The sequence below is a fragment of the Eleutherodactylus coqui genome, chromosome 3 (assembly GCF_035609145.1).
Source record: "Eleutherodactylus coqui strain aEleCoq1 chromosome 3, aEleCoq1.hap1, whole genome shotgun sequence".
Taxonomy (NCBI): domain Eukaryota; kingdom Metazoa; phylum Chordata; class Amphibia; order Anura; family Eleutherodactylidae; genus Eleutherodactylus; species Eleutherodactylus coqui.
In genome coordinates, this window is record NC_089839.1 from 88,328,259 (window position 1) to 88,341,032 (window position 12,774).

Genomic DNA, 12,774 nt, shown 5'->3' on the forward strand with positions numbered 1-12,774 from the left:
TTAAGAGAAAAAGACAGAATCACCTGGCTGAGCACTCTTCTAGTCACGGACACAACATAGAACACATGAAAGTTGTTATGCTTAAAGGCAATTTCAAATCCCAAAGCCACAGAAGAATTTGGGAGTATAAATTATAACAACTTTTGACACTTTCAATAGAGGCCTAAATTCTTCAAGAGGATTCATGTGTGAATGGGAGGCATGAGAAATCTATAGCACAGATAACACTGCTGGCCTGGGGAGCCCCCTAACACATCCTCATAAATGAACCCATCTCCCCACCTGCCTCTCAGCTTCTATCGCTCACCACCTCTCTTGGTTTCTCAAAACTCACAGCCTCTCCCACTCACAAGGACGGCAATATTCTTGATCTGGTCTTCCTCAGTCTTTGCTCTGCTTCCCACTTCACTAACTCACCTCTCCCACGCTCGGACCATAACTTCCTCTCTGTCAATCTTCCTGGCATCTCTCCAGATCCACCTACCTACCATAAGTAAAGGAACTTTCAGGCCGTTCACACCCAATACTTTGCAGAGTCCCTACAGTCCTCTTTATCCCCTATCTCTCTCCTCTCCTGCCCCAATCTGGCTGCCGAACACTACAACACCACTCTCAAACATGCCCTGGATGAAGTGGCGTCATCCGATGCAGACCTCGGCAACCCTGGCTTACGCCTCAAATGCACTTCATCTGGCGGTGCTCTAGATATGCTGAACGGCTGTGGAGAAAGTTGCAAATATCTGCAGACTTTCTCCATTACAAATTCACGCTCAGAACCTACAACCTAGCCCTCTACCATGCCAAACGAGTCTACTTCATCTCTCTCGTCTCCTCACTATCTCACAACCTTAAATGTCTCTTTGATACTTTTCACGCCCTTTTCAGCCCTAAACTGCAGCCCCCAGTGACAGATCCCAGTGTTGAAGAGCTGGCTGCTTACTTAAAAAAAAAAAAAAAAAAAAATTTGACGACCTCCGTCAGGAAATAGCCTCCCGATCCCAGACTAGCCCCGACCCTAGTCTGGTCAGTACCAGCTCCTCCTCATTCTCTGTACTCATACCAACAACAGAGGAAGAAATCTCGAGATTGCTTTCCTCTGCTCGCCCCACCACCTGTGCTAGCGACTCTCTACCCTCACACCTCCTCTGATCCCTCTCCCCGGTGGTTATCTCCCATCTCACGACTGTAATCAACCTCTCTGACCTCTGGCATATTTTCCTTCTCTTTCAAACATGCCATCATATCCCCACTGCTAAAGAAACTGACTCTTGACTTAACTGATGCTGCTAACTACTGACCCATCTCAAATCTCCCCTTCATCTCCAAATTACTAGAACGCCTTGCCTTATAAGCCATATATCAGAAAACTCTCCCCTCGAGCCCCTACAGCCCAGCTTCCGCCCTCTACACTCGACAGAAACCGCCCTTACAAAAGGTGTCACACGACCTCCCGACAGCCAAATCGAGTGGCGATTACTTCCTACTGGATCCTCTTCAACCTCTCCACAGCATATGACACCGTTGACCACAAACTACTCCTTAGTATGCTTTGCTCCATTGGCCTAAAGGACACTGCTCTCTCCTGGTTCTCCTCCCACCTTTCTGACCGGTCCTTCAGTGTCTCCTTTGCTGGCTCTACCTCCCCTCCTCTTTCCCTTGCTGTTGAGGTACCCCAGGGCTCGGTCCTCGGCCCCCTCCTTTTCTCTATCTACACAGCCACTATTGGACAAATCAGGAGATTTGACCTCCAATACCACCTCTACATGGTCAACACCCAGTTATACACCTCTTCCTTTGACATCTCCGCACCTTTCCTCCAAAACATCACCGACTACCTGTCCGCTGTCTCTAACACTATGTCCTCTCTTTACCTAAATTGAACCTCTCAAAAACTGACCTACTTCCTGACATCTCCATCTCAGTGTGTGGCTCCATCATAACTCCCAGACAGCATGCCCGCTGCCTTGGGGTTATATTAGACTCCGATCTCTTTTTCCCCTACATCCAATCTCTGGCCCGAACATGTCAGCTGCACCTCAAGATTGCAAGAATCTGCCCTTTTCTTATCATGGACACGCTACAAACGCTCACTGTAGCCCTCACCCACTTTCGGCTCAATTATTGCAACTCACTGCTGATCGGCCTCCCCTGCACCAGACTCTACCCTCTCCAATCCATCCTGAATGCGGCAGCCAGGCTCATCTTCTTGTCCAGCTGCTACTCGGATGCCTCTGACCTGTGCCACTCACTGCATTGGCTGCCCGTTAAATACAGAATTAAATTTAAACTCATTACCTTCATCCATAAAGCTCTCCATAGTACCGCGCCGCCCTGTATTGCCTCCCTCATCTCAATCCACCACCCAGCCCGCGCCCTCCGCTCTGCTAACGAAATCAGACTGAGTGCCCCTTTAACTCGAACCTCTCATTCCCGCCTCCAAGACCTCTCCAGAGCAGCACCATTCATCTGCAATGCGCTACTCCAAACTATCCGGGCAATCCCTGTCAAAGCTTCAGGCGTGCCCTAAAAACGCACCTCTCCAGGGAGGCATACCACATATCCTAAACCAAACCCGCTTTACTCCACCTGATGTGATTGACATGATTAGTCAGTGTAAAATGTCTATTGATTTGTACTAAACTAGATGTATTATGCAGCTGTAGTGACTAACTCTTAGAGGCTAATGACTGCATAATTTCATTATAGTAATTGCTGGACAATGGCATGGTGAAAAGATGTGTGTTTTGTGACTTCAGCCTAATGTGGAACTCTGCTGCATAAGGAAAGAGTTAAATCACAGTGTTATATGTTATTGCTTGTGTTCATCTTGGATGTTTCCCCAGCCCTGCCCCCCACATAGAAACTTCTTAAATAACACAGAAACTTCTCCAACAAAGAGATACTTTCAGTTTCGACCGCATGTTAAGACAAAGGCTCCTATGTACATTGGACTTGAGAGAGGTGTGGGGAGGTGAGGATTCTATATGATCCGACAAATGAGAATCCTATATGTTACTGATGTAATCTGTTGCACGCCCATTAAAGGGCAGGTGTTATGTCTTTCAATAAAAGAGGCTGTTTGGATGTTCCTGCCCAGAGAGCCATTTTGGATATGAGACTGATAACTTGTGTCTGATCTGGTCGATGAGGTGTGCACACTATAGAATTTGGAAGCTACAGAATACCCCGAAACCTGCTGGAGGAAAATATGATCCAGTTCAATTTGGTGTCCCTGTGGTGAGCCGAGTAGAGATTTTTGATTTCTTTCATTCTGGAAAAATACAGAGATCGGCAGATGACAAGTAGAACTCAGGGGCCCGAAAATCTACAGAACACGGTAAGATTGCTTTATCTACCTGTGTCAAGCTGATTTCTAACTGTCAATCTGCCTATGTCTAATCCAGAGTGATAAATCAATAAAAGGCAGGTAATATAGTCCTTTCTGCTCGGAAAAAAAATACCGTTTTAACCTGCCTAAGGGGTATTTTGTATGCTGGGTATGTCATGTCTGAGACTGTTAAAGATTGTGTATACAAGACCAAGAGATAAATTCTGTGAGGGTTAATGTGTCAGAAGGGCGGACATGGCTGTTTAAGTCTGAGGGAGCTCGCCAGAGAGGGACACATACTCCTAGGTAACTAGTGAGGTCAGGAAAATTTATGATACGTGTATTTACCTGTATGATTGAGCGTGTTATGTTCTCATATGTGAAAAGGTATATAGCCGCCGTGTTGTGTGTCGGCTGAAGGCTCCAGAAGCTCTTGGTCATTGAAAATAATCATAAGTCTTTGTGTGTTTCAGACGTTTAGTTTAAAGAATGTGCAGTGTTTATTATTGCGGGAGGGTTACTGATAAGAGAGTGGGCTGAAGTAAGCCACTGAAAACATTTCCCAGTTAACCTGTTTGTTCCCTTTGTCTTGTGTTTTGTAGTGTTAATGCGCATTGTGATTTACGAGGGATATAATAAGAGGTAGAATTTGGTAAAGGAGTCTTATTGTGTTCAGAAATTTCAAATAGGATAGAATAAGCAGGCAGAATAGAATACGGGATCAGTGCAGGATGTTTTGGAATATGCAAAACATGTAGAAACGTTACACAAAGAAAAGGATCAGGAAAAGTTGCAGAAAGAAATGTCGGGTTATGGACAGATAAGAGGAAAGAAGGTGTAGTAGATTGCTAGGAGAAGGTATAATGTAGGAAAGAGATTCAAGAGGAGAAAGTATAGTGGGGGATGTGTATTGACTGTATCAGGTATCATTTCAGGGTGTGTGATGTTACTTCCGGCCATTCCAATCAGGGATAGGACTAAGCCCCGCCCCTTCCTCCTCCAGCAGCCTTGTTGCCTCACCTGGGAGATTTGTAGCCCCGCCCCTTTGTGCCTCTGGCGGCCATTTTGCTGCACTTGGGAGGCCTACACTCCCCAATGCCACTGTATCCAGTGCTAACCTCATGATTGTCTGAAGTAAGGTTTTGTTTGACCGGACTTTGTTACACTCCAAGATGTGGCCACTTTGGATGTGTGATAAGTTCAGGGAAACAAACCTTTGTGAAGATGCAGCTTGGGACACAGTAGATGACTAAGCTGGTTTATAGTGTATGGAAGATTGGAGTTGATGCATGGGGGACAGAGGCCAGGGATCCATGACAGGGGACGCCTTCTCATGGTGTGTTCCCAGGGGCTCCGTTTTCCACTGCCTGCTTCTCCAATGGATGTTCAGACAGATGATGTTACGGAAGGCTCCTACAGATGGAATAATTTCCCTATAGTCACCCAGCAAACTTTTTCACGCAATTTGATGAAGTAATTTTACTTTTTATGTGAGAAAGAGGGACTAAATTGCCCAGAGTAGGATGTTAATTCATCCGTATTCTTTAGTTTTTTCCTTAAGTCTTTTGTATATTCTAGTGTCAGTCTACACTGAAGCTATAATTATATTCCGACAGGAGAGTGAAAGTTAAACGCTGGACGTTCCCTGAAATACTATTACACTGGGTGACGTAAAATTTTACTTGTGTTGCGCCCCCTTGTGTTAAAAAATGCTAACTGCGACCTGAAAAAAAAAATTTTTAAGGAGATTTTCGCTCAGACTTCGCTGCGTACAATGTCACCTTGACCTACAAAGTGCTTGTTTTTGTGCCTCTTGGTTTCCTTTTTCAACGTTGTACTAGTTTGAACGCGATTACTCTTTTTCCATTGAGTATTCTGGTTCAAAAGGGGGGAGGCATAGGTGATCTGGGTCATAGATGATCTAGGTGTTGTAGATCAGCTATTGGGTTTAAAAAAAAAATAAATAAATAAATGAAATAAGATAAAAAGGAAATAAATGATTTTGTGCTACAAGATTCCGAGCCATGTGAAATAGAACATCAACACGATTATTTAGTACTAATACAGTAAGAAACTGCAGGTATGCAAACAGTTACCGGAACCTCTGTTGACGATGTATATGTTGAGCTTTTTGCAGATGGTACCAGGGTGAGGATTGACGACTCCACATCGGATATGCAGTGGTCACACAACAAGATGTCCTAGAAGCAGAAGCTCTGCCTCCGCATGTCTCAGCACAAGAAGCGGAACTGAAGGCCCTCACTGAGGCGTGTAGAGTGGCGAGAGGTAAGACGGCAACCATTTACACTGAATCCTGGTATGCATTTGGCATAGCTCATGATTACGGCCCAATATGGAAGGCCAGACAGTTTTTACCTTAGCAGGACAACCAATTGAGAATGGTGCAGCGGTGCAGAGTCTCATGGAGGCCCTACTTCTACCTGACAAAGTTGAGAGTTCGCACCGATTCCTACACTGGAGAAGCGAGAGGCGACACCCTCGCCGACAGCGCAGCAAAGGCAGCGGCCCTCATGCCGTGGAAGAAAGATACTGACAGCATGAGTCAGTGGTAAAAACTTTGGACATTGACAAAAATTTGGACTTTGATATGCTGAAGACTTTTACAATTACAAGCCAGCAAGGAAGGAAAGAATAAATGGACTAATATGGGAGCAGCAGAAACAGGACAGCGTATGGTGAACAGTCAACAGCACTTGCCCACCACAGTTCCTGTATCCCATGATGGCCCAGCTGATGGGACGGAAAGATCCACCTAGTAAAGCAGCAATGACGTCGACGCTTGAAAGAGGACGGGCGACTTCTGGGTTCTCTGTAGCTGCTACATCATTTGTCCAGTTTAGCATGATCTATGCCATAGGCGAGTCAGGGCAGAAGTAAATTTGCCACATCACACTTGCCGGGACCACTCTACCCATTTCAGGGATAGCAAATTGACTACGTTCAGCTCCCACTTGTTGGGAAGTATGAATACGTGCTTGTTGTTGTTGATGTCTTTGCAGGTTAGAGGCCGTCCCTGTTACCAAGGCAAACAAGTAGGTAACCGCAAAGAAGCTCATGAACGAGGTAAACTGTGAATATGGGGTACACGAAGTGATTCAGAGTCAGACAGAGGTATAAACTTCGCAGGTGAATGTAACATGTCATGTCTGCTCTGGGTGTATCCCAGGCCTTTTACATACTCTACCACCTTTAGAGTAGTGGAAAGGTGGAGAGACATAGTGGCATGCTAAAAAGTAAGATACTTAAAATGACGCCACTTTGGAAAGACTGTCATCCAATAGCCCTAGTCAGTGTTAGATATGAACCCAGGGGGAATCATGCATTATCTCCCTACGAGATTATTTGGGCTAGCCCCAAGGCTAGGTTGTTACTATCCTCAGTAGTTACAATTACAATCTGATGTGTTGACTAAGTATGTGATTTCCGTTGTTAAAGCACTAACCAAAGCCTATGCACAGGTGTTCTCTTCCAGACTCAGAGGCAGACACTGGGACACATATCTTGCAGCCTGGGGATTGGGTGTGCATCAAGAAGTTCCTCAGGAAGCACCCTCTTGAGCCCCGATTTGATGGCCCCTACCAGGTGCTTCTGACTACTGCCACAGCTGTGAAACTAGCCGAAAGACTTACATGGATCCATGCTTCATACTGTAAGAAAGCTTCAGATCCGGGAGACCAGTCTTAGTTGTGCCAAGGACATTACTCTGGTTAGGGCTAGTGAGAGAGGAGGGTGGCAACTGGAATCCTTAGTCGGAAGAATATGAGGGTGTGGTTACCTTCTGGTATAACTTGTCCAATGCTCAAGTAGCCGCATATTCCTTCGACTATTGTACTGTGGTCCCGTGTCTAGGCGCAAGATCTCACTGCAGGCCAGTTTTAGCCCAGTCCGGCTAGTTATATGACTTATATACCCAGGGAATACAATATGTTTGCGCCACTGATAACGTCTGGGGAGAAGACTGCCGTTATTGGGGATTAGTGGGATGGAACGCAGGAACAGACTAGTCCTATAAACCGCGAAGTGCCTTAAATAAGAAAGATAAGAGCGGGAAATCCCTAATTAGTCGTATAACCCTCCTTGAGAATAATAAGGACAGCAGGTATTGGAAGGCTGCACTTAGTATGTTGCTTGGTTTTAATGCGGGTTTTACACTAACCATGGGAGATCCAAGCCCGGGGGACGGGGGGGACTTACAGTCTGGGGACATACCGGGAGACGGGAGGACAGATCCCTTAGGGAAGTTCAAAATAAGGGGTATGGTAGATGCACACAAATGGAGGCCTTCACTTAGTCCCGTGCCCATAATTAACCCCCTCCGCCGTAAGATAAAGACCTTGACGAACATGATGATCATAGCCGACCCTACCTTTGAGGACACCTTGACAGTAGCGACTGGCTACTCTGACCAGAATCTCTGGTTGGAGTTGATGAGGTACAATGCTAACAGGAGCAACAAGTCTAACTGTTGCGTGTGCGGTAGTGCCCGACTACACTCGGGGATGGTCCCCCTAAATCTCCCTGTAGATGCTGAAGAGTGGTTTATTAGTCTCTTCACGAACATTTCCGCTAATTACACTGTCCGTGAGAAGTGGAAGAAGGAATACTCTATAACTACTTAAGTGTTTTGCACCGGAGAGAGTATTACTGACTACCTTGGAAACTACACTTGCCAGGCAAATGGGCAGGGTGGAGTGAGATTTTTGGGGAACTCACTAACGGGTATTGCTCCTCCTACGGTACCATAGGAGGGGAATGGATGCAGAATCAGGTCCAGTCCTTAGGAGACGTTTACTGGCTTTGTGGAGACATGAGGTAGAGGACCCGCCTGGAGGGTAATTGGACAGGGGAGTGTGCCTTAGTAAAGCCCTTATGCTCCTCCACATCCTGTCAGACAGCATTGAGGATAATGAGGTTACCCCCAATAGTTAATTTATCTCGATCCAACTCAGTCTGTGTTTTGTGGTTATCCTGTCATGTTGGTCTATCCTTGTTTTCCACATAGGTACGGCGGTTCCTTCCAGTCTTGTCACTAGGTAGTGTAGGGTCAGTGTCGGCGGCCTGGACGTGTCCACCTTTGGAGCTATCTCCAGGAGGGACATTGGTGTGGGTGAAGATTAGGGAGTCCCACGCCGTGCGTACCTGTGCACACTACTAGAATTGTAACATTATACTAGAGCGAGAAGAGAGACTCCTGGTGGTAGTTTTGAGCTACACGTGTACATTGACGTCATAGGGTAGCCAAGGGGGGTACCTGACGAGTTTTAAAAATTAGAGACCAAGATAAAACTAGATTCGAGGCCATTTTCCTGATCATTAGGGTAAATAAAACGTTGACTGGATTAATAATGTTTATTATAATTAGCAGCGGTTTATAAATTATACTAGAGATGCCTTATAGGGGACTAGTCGACCAATAGGACCTACCTCGACTATGACTTTTCAAAATAGAATGGCCTTAGATATGATTTTAGCTAAAAAGGGGAGTGTCTGTAAGATGATAGGGGAGACTTGTTGTACCTACATACCAGACAACACGTGACCCGCGGGTAAAGACGCAGTTGCCATTAAAGAAGTTGACCACGCTAACTAAAAAGAGCTAACCTTTGGGACCAGCACTCGCCATGGATGAGCGGGTGGTAAAGGATCCTGGCACAGATGGGCGTCGCTGTTGTATGTGAACTGATTATCTTTTTCGTTCTAGTCTGCTGTGTTCTCCTGTGTCAGAGAGACCTGTGAAACTGATGCTGGAAAAGCCGCTCCCACAATGAGTTTGCTGGATGTATCCCCAGAAGGAGCGGACAAGTCCTACACACCCCCTTGAAGACCCTAAATCAAACCTTCAACGCGCTCCGATTATAGGCTCACACGCAGAGAACTGTGAAAATTTGATGGGAAGAGTTAGAGGATTGACATTTTAAGGGGGGATTGTGATTGACATGATTAATCAGTGTAAAAGGTCTATTGATTTGTACTAAACTAGATGTATTATGCAGCTGTAGTGACTAACTCTTAGAGGCTAATGACTGCATAATTTCATTATAGTAATTGCTGGACAATGGCATGGTGAAAAGATGTGTGTTTTGTGACTTCAGCCTAATGTGGAACTCTGCTACATAAGGAAAGAGTTAAATCACAGTGTTATATGTTATTGCTTGTGTTCATCTTGGATGTTTCCCCAGCCCTGCCCCCCACATAGAAACTTCTTAAATAACGCAGAAACTTCTCCAACAAAGAGATACTTTCAGTTTCAGTTTCGACCGCATGTTAAGACAAAGGCTCCTATGTACATTGGACTTGAGAGAGGTGTGGGGAGGGGGAGGTGAGGATTCTATATGATCCGACAAATGAGAATCCTATATGTTACGGATGTAATCTGTTGCACGCCCATTAAAGGGCAGGTGTTATGTCTTTCAATAAAAGAGGCTGTTTGGATGTTCCTGCCCAGAGAGCCATTTTGGATATGAGACTGATAACTTGTGTCTGATCTGGTCGATGAGGTGTGCACACTATAGAATTTGGAAGCTACAGAATACCCCGAAACCTGCTGGAGGAAAATATGATCCAGTTCACTGATAACATGCTCCCTTTCCTAGTAACTGCAATCCCTGCTAGCCACCATCAATCGCCCCATGCAATCATACCGATTCAACCACTATGCGTCTTAAGTCTGACCATTGTTTATGTGTATAGCATCCCTCCCTCTCCACCTCGCCATGCACATCTCCATCTCCTTTACCTTCTGTATCACCCCCTATTTGTAGTATTTAAACTCGTTAGAAACAGTAGGGGTGAGAGTCCTGCTCCATCAACTGATTACTAGATGTAACTGAGGTTTTTGTATTTTTGTCTTTCTGTATCCCCCTGTTTTTGTAAGCACTCTGGAATATGTTGGTGCTATATAAATAAAGATTGTTATTAATTTAGAGACCATAAAACCCTCACATCTTTAATCGGTGGACTGTTTTAAGTATGTTTTTAATTCTTTTATTTCTCTACTCATCCTGTTGTGGCATTCTTTTAGTGCAAACTAATTACATCCATGTCTGTGCTTTGTCATAAGTATGTGTGTGTGGGTATAATATACATCTATATTATATGCCTGAGGAAGAATCCTGAGAGGTTCGAAAGCTTACAATATCATATATTTTTATTAGCCATTAAAAAGTATCCTATCTACAAGATTACTCGGTTTCTCTTGCTGGAAACGATCACATAAGTACACCCAGGCACCTTGATACAATTCTACCTGAAAGTGTAATTTTATTCATGCTTAAAACTTGATATTTGTGGTCAAAAGTGTGATCCCAGCAGAATATTAGATGCACAATACCCATTTATGCAATTCTTGCTTCAACCTCCTGTACTTCAGAAAGTATTTTAGGTAGTATTTTATGTATTTTAGTATTTTCAGTGTCTTGTGCTAACGCCTTGATTCTCTGCATTAAAACACCACCAAAGTCACAGCTCTATCTATAAAAGAGCCCAAGACAGAGCAATTTATAGCAAGGATGTTTCTCATATGTTCTAGATTACTGAAGTGCAAATCTGCAGGAACGTAGGAGAAACATCTGAGCGAAAAAAAGGTTAAAGAAACAGCAATAGGAGAACAGTAGCAGCTATGTCTAACCTTGACATCCATGTCCTCACAGGGAAGGCTTTCTACAGTCACATATTGAGGATAACAATGGAGGAGATATTCTAGTGCCTCTACATGCTGCAAAGGAAAGAGCAACGTTACTGACAACATCAAAGGAAAATTTCTCAAATCTTCAGACTCTACAGTGCAGCGATACAAAGTGTGATTACATCTGACTTTCACAGCAATGGGCGTGTGTCCCAGACTCCAGCATGTGGAAGCAGTCTCTAAAGGAGAAGCAGATTCTCTTACCTCAGCTTCTATTTCAATAGACTTTGGTGCCTCCTGGTGGTAGACTCTAGAGTTTTCTGTCGTGTAATACAATAAGCAGGCTTCTCCATTGCTGCACAACCTGCATAGAAGCAAAGCTCAGCGGATCAGTTTATCAGTGACACGCATGACTTTTAAGTCATGAACAGGATTCTGTCTTTATCATGATTACTCAACTAAGTGCTCGTTCACATCAGCGGTTTTGTTTTCAGTTTTGCTGTTCCGTAACAGGAGCCACAAAATGGAAAAAAAAACGGTTCCGCTTTACTTTCCATTCATTTCAATGCATTTTCTGAGCTTCAGTTATTCTCAGTTCAGTTTCCAGTTTTTTCTCGAATAGAAAAAAAAAATAGTGCAGACTACAGCGCTTTTTTCCTGAGAATGAATGGAAAGGTGCTTCTTTCCCCTTTACATTACAGGCAATGTGTGATGGAAATGAGTTTTGTTCAGTTTTTGTTGTCTGTTTAACAAATATATTTTTACTGCCTTCACTTTGGTGCATTAAAAATACGACAAAAAAGATCCATTAAAAAATGGATGTAAATGGAAAGAAACAGAATCAGATAAAAATGGTGCTTTTTTGACAGCTCTGTCTACCGAACCTGTTAAAAAAAACACCATGGTTTCTGTTTGGTTCTATTTTCAATAATTTTTTTTTTTAATGAATTAGTGAAAACAAAGAAAAAAGCTGCTGTGAACGAGCCTGTAGCTGCAAACTATCGCTTAAAAAAAACTGCAACGTAGAAGCAAAACACTTCCAGTCCACAACCCCTGTAAAGCCGGATTCACATGACCGTGTTTGTGCATGTATTAAAAGATAGCGTTTCTGACCCCCGTTCCAGGCCTCTCAATAGCAAAGCCAGACTCCTACTGTACACTGATGAAGGGCAAAAAACCCTGAAACAGCTGTCTGTACATGGAGTCTGGCTTTGCTTTTAATTCCCGGTCACTATAACAAGGCTTGTATAAAGAGTCTGACTTTGGCTTGAAGGAATGCTGCCTTCCAATAGGTGGCACTGTGGAGGATTTATTCCATCTCCCTTATTTGTGCATGTATTTGCACACGCAATACTCAAGTGAATTTAACCCATTGATTTCAATGGGCTCATTCACAAGCACGTATTTTGCATACGCAATTCCGTCTCGCAAAACTTTATGTAGCATGTTCTATTCTCCTGCACATTTGCACAAGGAAATAGAACATATGAAACTAATTAGGCTAAGTAGATATTTCAATGTACAGAACTACAGCTTCAATTTTTTCATGCACAATTAACATGCGCAAAAAGTACAGTGAAAAAAAATGCAATTGCTTCCGCAAATGCGCAACCCCCAATGAACATATACTCATTGCGTGTGCAAATGCGCATATACATTTGAATCCACTTTAAATCTTAAAAGAGGAGCCCGTGATTAAGAGGCAGCAGATCTTTTCTAGTTTGGGAACTACCCTATACTGATTGTATTTGTCGGCAGCACATCCGTTTCCACAGGGAGATATGCTGATGATGACAAATTA

General features: G+C 44.0%; 1 protein-coding gene across 2 annotated transcripts in view; it reads right to left on the minus strand.

The window, feature by feature from the left end:
- RIOX1 (ribosomal oxygenase 1) overlaps nt 1–12,774 on the minus strand; it is a 45,269-nt gene that overhangs the window by 2,174 nt on the left and 30,321 nt on the right. For both annotated transcript variants that reach the window (XM_066595843.1, XM_066595844.1), the window contains exons 13-14: nt 11,238–11,337; nt 10,977–11,063 (exon numbers count right to left, since the gene is read on the minus strand). In XM_066595843.1, coding sequence (XP_066451940.1) covers nt 10,977–11,063; nt 11,238–11,337 — 187 coding nt within the window. The remainder of the gene's footprint in view (nt 1–10,976; nt 11,064–11,237; nt 11,338–12,774) is intronic.